General features: G+C 39.3%; 2 protein-coding genes across 2 annotated transcripts in view; one reads left to right on the top strand and one right to left on the bottom strand.

Moving 5' to 3' along the window:
• LOC126210507 (open rectifier potassium channel protein 1) overlaps nucleotides 1-7653 on the top strand; it is a 315501-nt gene extending 307848 nt beyond the window's left edge. Inside the window, exon 13 of the mRNA XM_049939751.1 lies at nucleotides 6142-7653. Coding sequence (XP_049795708.1) covers nucleotides 6142-6316 — 175 coding nt within the window. The 3' untranslated portion in view covers nucleotides 6317-7653. The remainder of the gene's footprint in view (nucleotides 1-6141) is intronic.
• Nucleotides 7654-14853: 7200 nt separating this feature from the next.
• Nucleotides 14854-16984, bottom strand: LOC126209904 (ARL14 effector protein-like). The gene is made up of 2 exons (XM_049939025.1): nucleotides 16270-16984; nucleotides 14854-14918 (listed from the first exon to the last, which is right to left on the bottom strand). The coding sequence occupies exons 1-2, from the start codon at nucleotides 16982-16984 to the stop codon at nucleotides 14854-14856; spliced, it is 780 nt and encodes a 259-aa protein (XP_049794982.1).
• Between the last annotated feature and the right edge of the window lie 901 nt (nucleotides 16985-17885).

The following is a 17885-nucleotide window of genomic DNA, read 5'->3' on the forward strand; positions in this document are numbered from 1 at the left end:
GAGAAATCAGTACCCAGAACAACCACCTCTGGCCGTAATAAGGGCCTTGATACGCCTGGGCATTGAGTCAAACAGAGCTTCGATGGCGTGTACAGGTACAGCTGCCCATGCAGCTTCAACACGATACCACAGTTCATCAAGAGTAGTGACTGGCGTATTGTGACGAGCCAGTTACTCGGCCACCATTGACCAGATGTTTTCAATTGGTGAGAGATCTGGAGAATGTGTTGGCAGTCGAAAAGTTTCTGTATCCAGAAAGGCCCGTACAGGACTCGCAACATGCGGTTGCGCATTATCCTGCTGAAATGTAGAGTTTTGCAGGGGTCGAATGAAGGGTAGAGCGACGGGTCGTAACACATCTGAAATGTAACGTCCACTGTTCAAAGTGCCATCAATGCGAACAAGAGGTGACCGAGACCTATAATCAATGGCACCCCATACCATCACGCCGGTTGATACGCCAGTATGGCGATGACGAATACACGCTTCCAATATGCGTTCACCGCGATGTCGCCAAACACGGATGCGACCATCATGATGCTGTAAACAGAACCTGGATTCATCCGAAACAATGACGTTTTGCCACTCGTGCACCCAGGTTCGTCGTTGAGTACACCATCGCAGGCACTCCTGTCTGTGATGCAGCGTCAAGGGTAACCGCAGCCATGGTCTCCGAGCTGATAGTACATGCTGCTGCAAACGTCGTCGAACTGTTCGTGCAGATAGTTGATGTCTTGCAAACGTCCCCATCTGTTGACTCAGGGATCGAGACGTGGCTGCACGATCCGTTACAGCCGTGTGGATAACATGCCTGTCATCTCGACTGCTAGTAATACGAGGCCGTTGGGATCCAGCACGGCGTTCCGTATTACCCTCCTGAACCCACCGATTCCCATTCTGCTAACAGTCATTGGATCTCAACCAACGCGAGCAGCAGTGTCGCGATACGATAAACCGCAATCGCGATAGGCCTTACACAAGGCATCACAACAACGTTGCACCAGGCAACGCCGGTCTACTGCTATTTGTGTATGAGGAATCGGTTGGAAACTTTCCTCACGTCAGCACATTGTACGTGTCGCCACCGGCGCCAGCCATGTGTGAATGCTCTGAAAAGCTAATTATTTGCATATCACAGCATCTTCTTCCTGACGGTTACATTTCGCGTCTGTACGAGGTGCATTCAAGTTCTAAGGCCTCCGATTTTTTTTTCTAATTAACTACTCACCCGAAATCGATGAAACTGGCGTTACTTCTCGACGTAATCGCCCTGCAGACGTACACATTTTTCACAACGCTGACGCCATGATTCCATGGCAGCGGCGAAGGCTTCTTTAGGAGTCTGTTTTGACCACTGGAAAATCACTGAGGCAATAGCAGCACGGCTGGTGAATGTGCGGCCACGGAGAGTGTCTTTCATTGTTGGAAAAAGCCAAAAGTCACTAGGAGCCAGGTCGGGTGAGTAGGGAGCATGAGGAATCACTTCAAAGTTGTTATCAAGAAGAAACTGTTGCGTAACGTTAGCTCGATGTGCGGGTGCGTTCTCTCGGTGAAACAGCACACGCGCAGCCCTTCCCGGACGTTTTTGTTGCAGTGCAGGAAGGAATTTGTTCTTCAAAACATTTTCGTAGGATGCACCTGTTACCGGAGTGCCCTTTGGAACGCAATGGGTATGGATTACGCCCTCGCTGTCCCAGAACATGGACACCATCATTTTTTCAGCACTGGCGGTTACCCGAAATTTTTTTGATGGCGGTGAATCTGTGAGCTTCCATTGAGCTGACTGGTGCTTTGTTTCTGGACTGAAAAATGGCATCCACGTCTCATCCATTATCACAAGCGACGAAAAGAAAGTCCCATTCATGCTGTCGTTGCACGTCAACATTGCTTGGCAACATGCCACACGGGCAGCCATGTGGTCGTCCGTCAGCATTCGTGGCACCCACCGATATGACACTTTTCGCATTTTTAGGTCGTCATGCAGGATTGTGTGCACAGAACCCACAGAAATGTCAACTCTGGAGGCGATCTGTTCAACAGTCATTCGGCGATCCCTCAAAACAATTCTCTCCACTTTCTCGATCATGTCGTCAGACCGGCTTGTGCGAGCCCGAGGTTGTTTCAGTTTGTTGTCACACGATGTTCTGCCCTCATTAAACTGTCGCACCCACGAACACACTTTCGACACATCCATAACTCCATCACCACGTGTCTCCTTCAGCTGTCAATGAATTTCAATTGGTTTCACACTACGCAAATTCAGAAAACGAATGATTGCACACTGTTCAAGTAAGGAAAACGTCGCCATTTTGAATATTTAACAAAGTTCTCATTCTCGCCGCTGGCGGTAAAATTCCATCTGCCGTACGGTGCTGCCATCTCTTGGACGTATTGACAATGAACGCGGTCTCATTTTAAAACAATGCGCATGTTTCTATCTCTTTCCTGTCCGGAGAAAAAAAATCGGGGGCCTTAGAACTTGAATGCACCTCGTAGCACGTCAGTTTCGTGGTGTAGCAAATTTAATGACCAGTAGTGTATATGTATGAATGGCTGGACAGATGGACATATGCACATATGCACATACGAAGGTGGTTTGATAAGTGTGGTAAATTTCCATGAAAGAACAGAACATTTCTGTTGCACCTTCATGGTTGACAATCTTTATTATTCTAAGAATAGTATAAAGAATTTCAATAATGTACAGCATAAAGTTCATTGTTGGCAGCCGTCTGAAGTGATCAGTGTGTCGGCTGTGATTGAAAATGAAGGAAACCGAGTTTTGTGCTCTTATTAAACATTTTCATTTGAAGGGTTCGATTGCCACATAAATCAAAACATAATTGAATAAAGTTTATACAGACTCTGCGCCATCATTGAAGACCATTTACTTTTGGATTAATGAATTTAAACGTGGTTGGACAAGCATCGAAGATGAAGCGCGTTCGAATTGAGGTCACTGCAAAGGAAACCATTGACAAATTCCGTGACATGATAATGAAAGACCGCCGAATGAAAATTCGTGAGATTTCTGGACCTGTAGATATCTCAACTTGTCTGTTACGTAATACCCTGCAAGGAGAATTGGGTATGAAGATGATGTGTGCGAAGTGGATGTTACGACTCCTTACAGTCCACATAAAGTGCATCTGGCACAACGTTTCAACACGATGTCTGGCGTCGTCTAATTGCTATTGGCAAGAAGTTTTGCAGCAATTTGTGTCTGTTGATGAAACCTGGAAGTGATAATTACAGTCAACGATTATTTTCCAGAGTCTAACGAACATATTTTTCCAGTGGGATGAAAAAGCTGGGGGGTTGCTGTATCAAGTGTACACCTCACAAAGGAGCCTCTGTCGAGAAGAAACGTCAGTTGTTTACTAAACAAACATTTTTCTTTCTTTTTGCACATTTATCAAACTGCCCTCGTATGTATTATTATTGTTATTATCATCATTATCGTTATTAATATTATTATATTGTTATTATTATTATTTTGCGAGTTGTTTACACCTTCTCAGGCTGTTTCTCATCGCCTCATGTCTAAGCCTCTCGAACCTTGTATACATTTTCTTTCAAATTTCTTCGTTACGTAACCCCTCTCTGCTCGATTTGTGTTCAGTTCTGCTCAGGGTCTCCCAGTTTTCTGAGAGCTTGCCAACAAAATACTTTATTCGGCCATTGTTCTCTTCTTAATCGCATCACATGTGGCGACACCTACAACGTGCTGACGTGAGGAAAGTTTCCAACCGATTTCTCATACACAAACAGCTGTTGACCGGCGTCGCCTGGTGAAACGTTGTTGTGATGCCTCGTGTAAGGAGGAGAAATGCGTGGCGTCACGTGTCCGACTTTGATAAAGGTCGGATTGTAGCCTATCGCGATTGCGGTTTATCATATCGCGACATTGCTGCTCGCATTGGTCGACCAACCTAATATATCGTCTTTATATATATACTACCTGATTAAAAGTATTCAATGCCTACTAGTGTACATTAATATGGGGTGTGTCCACACTTCGCCTTTATGATGGCTTGAACTCTGCTGTCGACACTTTCTGCCGGCCGTAGTGGCCGAGCGGTTCTAGGCGCTACAGTCTGGAGCCGCGCGACCGCTATGTTCGCAGGTTCGAATCCTGCCTTGGGCATGGATCTGTGTGATGTCCTTAGTTAGGTTTAAATAGTTCTAGGGGACTGATGACCTCAGAAGTCCCATAGAGCTCAGAGCCATTTGAACCAATCGACACTTTCTCGAAGGTACCTGAATATCTGTAGTGGAACGGCAGCTCATTCTTGCTAAAGATCCAAAACCAGACACCCTGGCCACAGAAAACATCCCCATCCTATGACGCCAACTCCTCCGTACTTCATTGCTGGGACTGCATGCGATGCTGGTAACATTTTCCAGGCATCTGTCAAATCCAGAACCTGCCCTCAGATTACCACAGGGTATAGCATGATTCATTACTCCAAATGGCTTGTTTTCAGTCATGTGATGAGTGTCCAGTGGCATTTCTCTTTACAGCACCTCAAGCATCATTTAGCATCGACTACGGAAACATGCGGCTTATGAGAAGCTGATTGGCTATTCTACCTCCTCCTTTGTTACTCCCTACACAAAATCGTCCTGCTAACTAGACTTCTGGTTGCACTTTGGAACCTACGAGTGATAAGTCCCACCGTTTTCTTTCCATTTTTTACAGCCACCCTCTGCAATGCTTGACATTCGCTGTTCATGAGTGTCTGGGATCTGGGTGACCTCGGTTTAGCTGTGGTTGCTCCTTCATGTTACCACTTCACGATTACATCACCAAAAGTCAACTTGAGCAGCTTTAGAAGTATTGAAATATCCCCAATGTATTTGTTACATGGGTGACATCCAACATGTAGGCCGTGTTTGAAGTCACTGACCTCTCCTGACAGACCCATTCTGCTGTTATTACTTTTCTACTGACGACACCATACCCCTTGCCTAATTTCATACTGTTGGGTCCTCATCTTGTTAAATCTAGTCGTCAATTCCACTTAACATACTCTTAGAAGTGTCCACATACTCTTTATCAGGTAGTGGACATTGTGCACAGAATTGGTACTATCACGTTCTATATACTAAGATGGTATCTGTTCTTTCGGACATGTCCGAAAGAACAGATACCATCGGTGACCAAGCAGCTCGTTAGAATGAAATTACAATGAAATGATAGAGCGTCTGCCATGTAAGCGGGAGATCCAGGGTTCGAGTCCCGGTTGGGGCACACATTTTCATCTGTCCCCATTCACGAATGTCAACGCCTGTAAGCAGCTAAGGGTTTTCATTTCATTGTAATTTCATTCTGACGAGCTTCTTGGTCACCGATGGTATCTGTTCTTTCGGACATGTCCGAAAGAACAGATACCATCTTAGTATATATATAGTTAAGGCTCACCTGCCACTTGACCATCTTCTTCTTCTGTGCAGATGCACAAACAGTGCCCGAACTCTTATGGGAATCGGCAACACGCCGCGAGTAATGAGTATTATGGGCGGGGGTACTACGAATGTAGTGCAGGACAGTACGTTGAGAATGTGGGTTTCGCGGGATGCGTGCCAGAGATAAGTCCCTGCAGTCGCACTGTCCTCTGTGTCCTCGGTGGCTCAGGTGGATTGCCGGCACGGTAGCTCAGCGTGTTCGGTCAGAGGGTTAGCTGCCCTCTGTAATAAAAAAACTGAGTTAATCGATCAACAACGAACTTAAACGTATGTCTTACGACGTCCGCCCCGAGCAGATGCAACGATCAAAAGCGAACAAAATCAGATTAAAAAAAAAAGAATAAAAAAAAGGCAACGTTAAAAAAAAGTGATTAGAGCGTCTGCCATGTAAGGAGGAGATCCCGGGTTCGAGTCCCGGTCGGGGCACACATTTTCATCTGTCCCCGTTGACGTATGTCAACGCCTGTAAGCAGCTAAGGGTTTTCATTTCATTGTAATTTCATACTATCACGTTCTCTAGAGGTATTCCAAAAATTAGTTTTAGGTCAAAAGATTTCGCCCAATTAAAAATCACATAATGTGTTCTATTTACGAAGGTAGTCCTTACACTTGTATTTTGTTTATGACGTGGAGCATCTTCCTCAGTTACTCATTGTTCCTTACTTGCCTCAGGTTTTCAGTGCGTCCAGTCCCCGAGGGCCAGCTGCCGTCACTGCTGCCAGCGAATGTTCGCACACTGCGACACCAGGTTCTGCAACGACAGATGAGTGACACAGACCTGCTGGCTTCAGGTCTGCTGCGACACCAGCGCCACGACAGTCTCAGCTCTGTCCGTACTGAGAAGTGACTGGAAGACTGATGGAGCTCTCTGATGGAGCCCTCCTGGTGGTGCACTACCAGACAAAAAGCCATCTGGTTCTTAAGTTTTGACTTCTGCCAATCTAACTCGGCAGTGAGAACGAGATGTGGTAATGTTGGCATCGCAGACTCGAGTATTCGCACAGATCTGTGCTCCAACTTACTTGCCTTCAGAGCACTGACGCCTTGAGTCCTTAGCATTGCTGAAGTGGACACGAATTTCCAGTAAATGTCATTTATCAGAATAATCTTCAGTGTTTGACCACATGAACCAAGATTGATGAAGCTCCAACGAGCAATTTGCTGGATTGGAAAACCAAACAGGAAATGAAGCCACCTACTGAAGATGAAAATATCATTCCATTACACGATATTTCCCATCAGTATTTTTGAGACACTGCCATCTTAAGTCTTCCAGCATAGAAAGCTGTCATCAAACCTCCAGGGAGATATTAACAGAGTGAAAGACAACAGTTTTTGATTTCTCCTGCACTGCGCATTAGAGAAATAAAACTGATATATTGGGAAGAAATACTAATTTATAGGTTTCTCGTAACATTCCTGTATTGGTAAATTTTTATGACTTATGACAAATAAATAACTTATTTTTTTATTCTTCTTTTGCCCAGTCAATACTCCTGATGCAAAAGAGCTCATAAAGTATATAAGAATATATGTATATACATTTTTGAAGATTAATAGTTAGATACATTAGACACCAGAAGATCAGCAAATGTAAACATTTTTCAAAGAAATTGAAACATTATTTTATTCCCTTAGCGCAAAATATACACAATAATATTGAAGATATTTATCCTCTGTTGTGAGGTTAGTTGTATCTGCAGTAAATTGTGTAGCTGTCAGGTTTTAGCTACAATTACAATACCAAACACACAAGCACTTGTACATTCTAATGAAATTATATTGAAAAGAATAAGCTGCAGAATGTGAAAAGTTTCTTTTGTCTTGTGTTCCTTGTTTTATTTCATTCAGAATTTTTCCAAAAACATTATTTCAAAGACTAGGAATGATAAACTTCAATTTAATACCTTGCAATTCATATGTGAGAATTCACTGTAGTAGCACATTTTTGATTCACTGGTCTAAAAAGACGTTTCTATATCTTTGTAGCATTCCATAAATCTGCAACTGACATATCTGAATCTGTGATATTAGATAACATGACTGCTGACTTGTGAAGAAAATCTTCATGGCAAAATTTATGTAGAAGTGAAATTAGATTGTAACTATTTTTTAACTTTGTGGAAGAACTTGTGTAAATGAGACAAGTATGTTAAAAATTAAAATTTTTATGCAGAAGTTGCCTTCCTATTTATAGATGAATCCTCTGTTAACTTGAAACAGTCTTGTACATCAATTGTACTTACAATATGAATGACATTTGTATGTTGTGTTCATAATGTATATATTGACAAGATATGAAAGTATTAAATTATTACATTTTTCATAATGAAAGTAACTGTTAATTTTGTCATGTTTCCTGTATTATCAACGTCACAATACAAAAAAAAAACCAAATTAAAGAGAGTTCTCTATTAAGAAATCATACTTTCATTTTCTATAATTTCCTCTTATCAAGATGGTAGAAAATGTACATATGTATGTGTTTCATACACTCTTTCATCCTGTACACATGCTTAAAACAAAGCATTTGACTTAATAGTGAAACAGAGTGGTTACAGACAGCTAAGATAAGAAATTTATTTGCAAAGAAATCATTAGGAAAGAGTAATTCCCAGAAATTTAAGATTTTGCAGGAGTTAATTTCAGTGGTCAAGTTAATAAATATTTTTCTAAAATAAAACAAGATGGTATCTTGGAATACTTTTTGTGTCAAATTTTAGGGATGTAATTAAAATTTTTCCATGAAACATTCTTATGCTGAAATATTTTCTTACCAAAATTTAATTTTTGAGTTTTTTAACATATGCATATTCATTGAACCTGTAATGTGATGGGTTTTATGTTACACCAAATTGCAAATTCATAAGATGTGCAAGTATGAGTACACTAACCAACTTACAAAATGACACTATTATGCAGGACTAGATATTTTATTTGTTTCTTGCATGTGTAATACTGAGCGATTTTTTATTTTTATTTATTTATTTATTGCAACATTTTACTGAGTTCCCTATCAACTTTAGGTGAAATGTAGAGTTCATGTGCGGTCTGTTTTTTATAACTACTGACCACAGTCTTCTCTGACAAGGACTCAATGGGTGTGCCACTCATGTTCCTCTGGAAGAGATGTTGTGGCTGGTGGTGGGGAAGCAGAAGGCAGTGAGTCCTGGTGATGCCTGTCTTTTCCACCTGCTGCCTCTGCCACTTTCACATCAGCGTATTTCTGACATATTTTTACTAAGATCACAACCCATGCAGACCTCTCAATTGGAAACTGCTATCCCAGGTGACAAGATCACATGATCATCATGTACTCTAATTTCCAAATAGTAACAGAGATATTGGAAATATGTGTATATGATGATCTTGTCAACATCTCAAACCTGAAATTTATTTTTATTATCTGTTGCTTGAGGATTTCCTAATGGACTAGTTACAAATATGGTTCTCAGATGTTGTTTTGAAAGCTCCACTGTATTTTTTTTTGGTGCAACTGATTAACATCATCTTATTCTGTAATTTGTTGTCAACCCCACAAATAATTATTTCTCTGGAAGAGCTCATCAAGAAGGAAGTCCAGTTCCTTTTCAAGAAGGAAACAAAAATGACTTGTGTGTCCTCTGTATGTACTCTTTAAGATAAAGAATGTAGTAGTAGAAGCAGCAGTAGCTTTACTCATGTGTAGATCTCTTTTTTCAATGATATAGGAAATGTCAAAGTATTTACAAGTTTAGACCAATTTACAACAAGCTAATTCGTATACACATGCATTTACAGACTTATAGTTAGAGACAATCATTAGATTTACTCCTGGCATACAATACTTTTTTTACAAATAACTTATTAAATAACACCACACACACACACACACACACACACACACACACACACACACACACACACACACACACACACACACACACACACACACACACACACGCACCGGTGTCCTCAGTGCCATTTTCTGTACCACAACTTCTCATTTGCTATCCTGAAAAACTGAGTCAGTATATCTCAGTAATGAGTGAGATGTTGAGCTCACAAAGAGGAAGAGGTGTTAGTGTTGTGCTATGCATAGCTTGGGGGTAAGTCTTATAGAAAAGGGGAAAAAAAACATAGTGTGAATGTGTTATGTGGAATGTTGGATGTTTGTAATCATATTATTATTTATTTGTATAACTTTTTTTTACTAAACCCTACTCTGTTTTATCTAAGTAATCCTTCAATGTATAAAATGTATAGCATAACAGGTACTTTTTAGCTGCCTTTTAAATAAGTGTATTTTTTCAGTTTCTTTAATCTCTTTTGGTAATTTATTGTACAGTTTTATTCCTTAACAGAAAATGCTGTTTTGAGTTTTACGTTTATTTTTTCCTGGTAAATGTAAATTGAGTCTAGCTCTTGTTCCATGGTCACGGATAAGGTAAGATAAGATACTTTATTGCCACATAACATATTTTTATACAATCATTCGATTGAGAACATTGGTTACTCGTCAGTCTTCAATCTAAGTTGTTACAGTATTTTATGTACTACAGGAAATACATAATACATACATTGCTTATTATAATAGAAATACAACATTATATTTTAAATCTTCTCGTAACTCATCCAATCATTACCATAGATTTCACACATCTAGCCGGCCAGGGTGGCCGAGCGGTTCTAGGCGCTACAGTCTGGAACCGCACGACCGCTATGGTCGTAGGTTGGAATCCTGCGTTGGGCATGGATGTGTGTGATGTCCTTAGGTTAGTTAGGTTTAAGTAGTTCTGAGTTCTAGGGGACTGATGACCTCAGAAGTTAAGTCCCATAGTGCTCAGAGCCATTTTAACCATTTTTTTCCACACACCTATATGAAGTATGGATGTACTGAACAAAATACAAACCGCCATTCAAACTATAATTCTATATATACATGAATATACAGTGATTGTGTATACTTTGTATCTATGTAGCTTTGAAACTATACCATTTGTACTTGTATCCTTACTCCCTATTCCTATTTATAAATTCTTCTAAACTATAATGTTTCCTTTTTATTCATTTAGAAATTTTTGTAGACTGTAACAACATTTGCTTTTTAGGTATGTGCCAATGGTCCCCAAATACTGAACATATTTTATTTCTGATCTTCAGAGCCATGTAATATGGAGTATTTTCATATAATGTGAGTCTGTGACAAGGTAGCATGTATTTCAATTTATGTCTAGTTTCACAGGCAGGTGTGAATGTATTTCCTTCAAACACATGCAAGTTTTTCTGTTCAAAGAGAAGGAATTGTCATGAAGTCCAGGCTTTCGAATAGTGGTTTGCATGAATGTTTACTATTAGTTCCTGTCATTGCTCTTATTATTATTATTATTATTATTATTATTATTATTATTTTCTTTCTCTTTCTGTAGTTTGAAGATTCGAAGGTTTGTCTTTTCAGCACCCCAAAAAATTATTCCATATCTTATAACTGTTATGAAATATGCGTGGTATACAATTTTCTTCACCGTTAAATCTGTTACTTTGTGTAGTACCCTCATTGCATAAACTAAACTATTTAATCTTTTCAGTAAACTGTCCACGTGGTTAATCCATTGCAAGTTTTTGTTTAAAGTTATCCCAAGAAATTTTACAGAATCAACTGTGGTCAGTTCTTTAGCTTAATATTCTATTTGCGATATACATTCAGTAGTTTGTTTGGTCTTAAAGTGTATGATTTGTGTTTTTTCAAGGTTTAATTTCATAGCACTATTTTTTATCTATTGTTCAAGTTCTTGTAGAGTTTGTTTCATGGTCCATACTCATTCTTCAGTGTTTTTGCAGCAGAGTACAGCAGTTGAGTCATCTGCGTGAAGTATTGTATCTGTATTTACCTTGCTAGGCATGTCATTTATGTAATATAAGAACAGAAGTGGTCCTAATATCGAGCCCTGGGGCACGCCTGCTTGTATTTCTTTCCAGCTAGAGCAAGTTTTCTCTCGCTTTTGATGCATCACCACCCTTTGGTGTCTGTTTTTGAGATAAGATGAAAACCATCGTATAGATTTTCCTTGGGAGCTAATTTTTGGTGCAGTAGCTTATGGTTTACTGTGTCAAACGCATTCGAGAGGTCACAAAAAATACCAGATACACTTTGTTGTCGAGCCATTTACTTACTTTAGAGATTAGTTCATTTACAGGTTGTAAAGTGTTTCGTCCCTTCCTAAACCCATATTGGTAATTGAGAATAATATTAACTTCTTTATTGTACTTTTCTAATTGATTACATACTACTCGTTCAACCATTTTAGAGAAAACTGGGAGTATAGACACTGGGCAGAAATTTACTAAATCATCTTTTTTCCCCTTTTTGAAGATTGGAGAGCTGTTTGTGCAGTAATTACCAATGTTATTTTTGATATGTACAGCTGACTGGTAAATGTATTCACATGGTGCAGGTAAAATCCCCAGTGTTTTGAACAGATGCACAAATAATCCTGAGTTAATAACGAGCATCAAAAGCGATACAGGGATTAGAAGACACAGGGTTGTCGTAGCGAGATTGAATATTGTAATCCTCAAATCCTCCAAAAATAAAAGAAAAATATACCTATTCAAAAAACAAGATAAAAATTCACTTGACGCCTTCTCGAAAGACAATATCCACTCCCTCCAAATTAATAATATAAGTGTAGACCAGATGTGGCTTGAATTCAAAGAAATAGTATCGACAGCATTTGAGAGATTTATACCAAATAAATTAACGAACGCCGGAGCTGATCCTCCTTGGCACACAAAACGGGTTGGAACACTGTTTCAGAAACAACGAAAAAAACATGCCAAATTTAAACAGACGCAAAATCCCGAAGATTGGCGATCGTTTACAGAAGCTCGAAATTTAGCGCGGATTTCAATGCGAGATGCTTATAACAGTTTCCAGAACGAAGCTTTGTCTTGAAACCAGACAGAAAATCCAAAGAGATTCTGGTCGTATGTGAAGTACGTTAGCGGCAAGAAACAATCAATGACTTCTCTGTGCGATAGCAATGGAGATACTATCAACCTGTTCTAGTTCCTGGTTGTCATGAATTAGAACAGGTGCAATCCACTAAATTCCTGGGGGTTCACATTGACAGTAAGCTCAACTGGGAACAGCATGAGTCCCTTACTCTAAAATGGCTTTCACCAGCAACTTTTGCTCTAAGAATCATTACTCATTTTGGGGACATCAACATTTTAAAATCAGCTTACTTTGGATACTTTCACTCATTAATGAGTTACGGCATAATATTCTGGGTTAGTGCATTGAAAATGTTCCAAGAAGGGCGGCAGCACGCTTTGTACTATCGCGAAATATAATAATAATAATAATAATAATAATAATAATAATAATTTTATTGTCATTCGGCCATTACAGCAATAGACAACGTCATATACATACTAAAATACAATTAATAGTTTGAAAGAAACATCAGGTTTCTTGTTAACGTTATAGTATTATATTACAGTTGATAAATTCTCTTATGTCATAGAATGGGTGGAGGACTAGCCAGTCATGAATTGTTTGTTTGAATAATTGTTCAGGTAATTCTTGAACAGATTGAGGAAGATTATTAAATAATTTGTACCCTATGATTTCGTAGCTGTTGAGTGACTTTGACAATCTGTGGTAAGGTATATAGAGGCACCTATTCCTTCTTGTATTGTGGCTGTGTACATTTTCTCTGGTTTTTGTTTCTGGTAATTTCTTCATCGTATAAATTAGAACATAGTATATGTACAAGTTTATAACAGTCATGATTTTCTGTTCACAGAACAATGGTTTACAGTGTGCCTTATATGCAGAACCAGTAATTATCCTAATAGCTTTTTTTTGCAGTATTAATGTGTCATGTACACAGCTAGAGTTCCCCCACAAAATAATTCCATATGTTATTATACTTTGAAAGAATGAAAAATAGGATGTTCTAACATATTTTTCAGGAACACAATCCATAAGTCGCCTTAACAGGTAAATAACTCTTGACAATTTACCACTAATATATGGGTCATTCCATGCCAAGTGGTCTAAACCTTCCCACCATCATGTCTCCAATTTTCTTCAAATTTTATCTGTAGCACTAGTCAAGTGCTAAATTAAGTTTCTCAAGATTTCAAGCCTCTAGCTGCAATACTTGCTGATCTAGACCCCCTTGTCTGAAGGGTAGTAAGTTCGCATGCGCGCGACATCAGACAAAATGCCATTTTTGGGGTCTCATAAAATTGAAACCAATTCATAAGAATGGTTAGTAAGATGAGACCCTGTACAGTTTTTTGTGCTGATTCAAACGAAATTAATTATAAGATTACTGATGCAAAATCCGGTCAAACAAGTCGACTCAAAGTGTACCCCTAATTCTGTCGTGACTTAATGCGACAAATTTTGACCAATATTCAGACTGCAATAATTTCCTTGCAGATAAAGATATGGACTTGAACTTTTTACCAAGTCTTATCTTTGTGCTGGACATAATACAGCTGGATTTCCAACTACCCAGGCTTTATAGTCGCCTTGCAAAATCTCTTCAAATTTGGCAGTGTCAGCGCAAATGGCTTTATTTACCAAAGTTCAAAGCCCATTACTACAAAATAGTCAGCCTGGATTTAATTGTGAATAGTATCATCTGAAAGAGAAAATTTTGCTCTACAAGATGGATATATTTTTCTTTTGCAACGCTTCCATTAAGTGCTTATTTACTCAGGTCAAAGTATCTTATATTTTGTGTGCGCAGTGCCCTGCGTTGGTCCATGATGGCTGAGCCATTACTGGTTATCACAATAAAACCAGCATCCCCATCGCCATAGGGGCCACGCCCGATAGCCATGCAGTAACAGCCACGGGTGGGTATCTTTACTGCAGGTTCCCAAGCCTGATTACAGGGTGTCTTTACCACAGGATCCCAAGCCTGATTGTGGGTTTCTTTATGCAGGTTCCCAAGCCTGTCTTCCTCAGTTACTTCATCATTCTGAAAGCATCGTTGATTTGCAAGAGAATGCTTTCAGGAAAACTGTATTGCCGACCAGATGATGTCACTGATGGAGCTGGAATAACACCAATGATAAGTTGTTCTGGAATCCAGCAAGTATCACGTCTTAAGGGCCAATAAAATGAACTTGCAGGACCATGAGGATGCATAAAGCTTATGAAAGCATCTTTCTGTTCGACTGAGATTTCAACGATGTTTCCAATCCACCATTTCTTTTCATAAATGCAAGCAACATACTGCCCAGGCTGAAGATCCATGACTTGAACTACTAGTTCAGCAGCACTAATTTTGGCCAAAAAAGATGTCGCATCATTTGAAACTCTACTGACCTGAATTGTCGTCATATCAATGGGCAAAAAATGGTGGTTTTCTCTTGTGCCAGCTAGAGTGTGCCCTTGCAGGAATCTTTCTTCTTGAGAAGCTTTTTCTTCTTCAACTTCCTCTTTGCTGATGAAAAAGAATTTGATTCCATTGATATTATCATTGCAGAAGTTGAAAAGATCTTTGGGTGTTAGAATCTGGTTTTCATATGGACGTTGCAAACTTGCTCTTGCTGCCAACCGTTTTGTTGTGCCTCCAATGCCATCACAAGGCGACTTTCCATGGCTTGTTCCAAAGAAATTCCATTCTGCTGTTATTTCAAAATCTTCTTTGTGATAGCATAAGTTGAGAAAATTCTTGAAATTCTTATATTGTGCAGCTGAACCATCACTGAAGTAGTGGATGTGGCTTATTTTGGAAAATTGCATCTTCAGGTAATTGATTACTTTTCCAATGTAAACATGGACAGTAATCGTATCGTGTCGAAGGCAGTCACTAATAACACAAAGATTCACACATTGCACCTCTTCGTTTTCACAGTAGTAGACTACAAATGGATGAACTGTTGCTTGACTGTTTTCCCAGTGAAAGCCTTGCACTGCATCTTGAACAATAAATGAATAGTTTTCAGCAAAATCCATTAGTATTATGAATTCGCCTTCTTTCAAATCAGTTTTGAGAGCTTTCAGGTGCTGGCTTTGATGCTTGGCAATGTAGTGATGACAAGACAGGTTCCAAATTTTTGCTGCAATATCTTCAACATACTCTTCTGTTGAAAGCTGCTTTGTTTCTAAAGTATCCCTGTCGGTATGAATCCATTGTTTGTACTCAATCGGTTCTTCAGGGTCATTATCTTCAAAATATGTTGCAATAACTGCTTCTACACCTTCTGGACCAGGGCAGTTTTCACAACGATGAAGCATACAATCCTTGTTTTCCAAGCTGCAAACAGCTTTGCTAAGAATTTCCTTGTAGTCTTCATTGATTGATGCACCAGTGAGCATAAGCTTGACATTTTGGTGTATTGTACAGACACAAACTGAGTGCATTCCAGCAGAGCCAACTGTAACACACCATTTTGGTCTAAGCTCGCAAAACTTTGAGAAGCCAATTTCTGGTCCATTTTGCTTCTGATAAGACACGTACATTTCCTTCAAATTGCAAAGCAACAACCGCTTTTGCTTGTACACCTTTGTTCCTGAAATTCTCACAGGCACACAGTCTTTCTTCCCTGGACAAAGTCTGCTGAATTCGTCATCTTGAAAAAAGTCATGTACTTTCTGGACAACTTCATCTGAAAGCTTCCTTCCTTGCCGATTTGCTGGAAAAGCTAGAACACCTTGCTCATTCTTCAGTTTTCTCGCTTGCTTTACCATTCTTTCTGATACATTAAATGCTGTTGTCGTATCTTTAATTGTCCAGCTTCTTGGAACCAAGGTCAATATTTGAACTTTTGTCCTACGATTTGACACTTTACATTTTTCTTTCAACTCTTCTATAAGATTATCAAGATCTGCACAATTACTGCATGGGCGACTTTTACTTGAACTTGGCTGTTCATCGTAATTGATTCCTACAGCAGCAGCAATTTGATTCCCAATTAAACTTTGTGCATCCAAGATCTTTCTTTTTGCATAGCTTGGCTTATCTCTTTTACTTAGTTGTCTTCTTTTCAATGGTGAAGCACCAATAAATGATAAACTTTTGTTGATGGCTGGTTCAGTTTCATCCGTTGTGAAATCTTGTTCAGATTGGGTTGATAGTGATGATGAATCTTCTAGCTTTTGGTTCAGTGCCGACATGCAGCGAGGGCAAAGCTTCTGACCAGGTTTTATATCAATCACTTCTTTTTTCTTTAACAGGCAAAGTTTGGCAGCTGTTTCATTATCAAGCAGTCTAAGTCCAGCTTTTACATTGTGATTCCTCTTCTTGAATGGATTGCAACATTTCTTTTGCATCGCTTGATATTCATGTAGGAAGAGGGCTTCATGGTGGAAGCAAATGATGGAATTTTCGTCAAGTTTGGCTTCTGAACGCGAAACAAGCAATTTCTGGTCACATTCTGTGAAATCACTAAACGCTTTGAATCCAGTCTTCTTAGCATAGAAGATAACATGGCACTTTGATGCAGCAGCATCTTTTCCAATTGAACAGGGGGCCAACGATTCTTCTTCTTCATTAACTTCTGACATCTCTCACTGGCCAATCACTGAATAAAACACGAATGAAATATCCAATTATATCAGTAATTCTAAGCGACTATTAAGATTCAAATTCCTAGAAATGAAGAAAAATTAGTGCATCGCGCATACAAAATATAACAACTTTGATGTGAGTTAATGAGTACTTAATGGTCGCGTTGCAAAAAAAACAAATGTCAGTCTTGTAGAGCAAGATTTTCTCTTTTAGGTGATACTATTCACAAGCAGATTCAGGCCAACTATTTTTTAGTAATTGGCTTGAAACTTTGGTAAATTTTACCGTTTGTGCTGACACTGCCTAATTTGAAGAGATACTGCAGGGCGACCATATGGCCTGGATCATTGCAAATCCGGCTGCATTATGTCTAGCACAAGCATGAAGCTTGGCCAAAAGTTCAAGTCCATATCTTCAACTGCAAGGAAATCATTGCAGTCTTAATATTGGTCAAAATTTGTCGCGTTGTGTCACGACAAATTTTGAAGTATACTTTGAGTCGAGTTATTTGACCGGGGTTTGCATGAGTAATGTTATAAATAATTTCGTTGGAATCAGCAAAAAAAACTGTACAGGGTCGCATCTTACTAACCATTCTTATGAATTAGTTTCGATTTTATTAGACTCCAAATATGACATTTTTTTATGTTGCATGCACACGGACTAAGTACACTTCAGACAAGGGGGTCTAGATCAGCAGCTATTGCAGCTAGAGGCCTGAAATCTTGGGAAACTTACTTCAACACTTGACTAAAGCTACAGTTAAAATTTGACGAAAATTGGAGACCATGATGGTGGGAACTTTTTTCAGTTTTAGACCACTTGGTGTGGAATGACCCATATTGTACATGTTGACTCCAAGATAATTTATCATCAATGTATACCCCCAAAAATTTG

The sequence above is a fragment of the Schistocerca nitens genome, chromosome 10, assembly GCF_023898315.1.
Source record: "Schistocerca nitens isolate TAMUIC-IGC-003100 chromosome 10, iqSchNite1.1, whole genome shotgun sequence".
Classification (NCBI taxonomy): Eukaryota; Metazoa; Arthropoda; class Insecta; order Orthoptera; family Acrididae; genus Schistocerca; species Schistocerca nitens.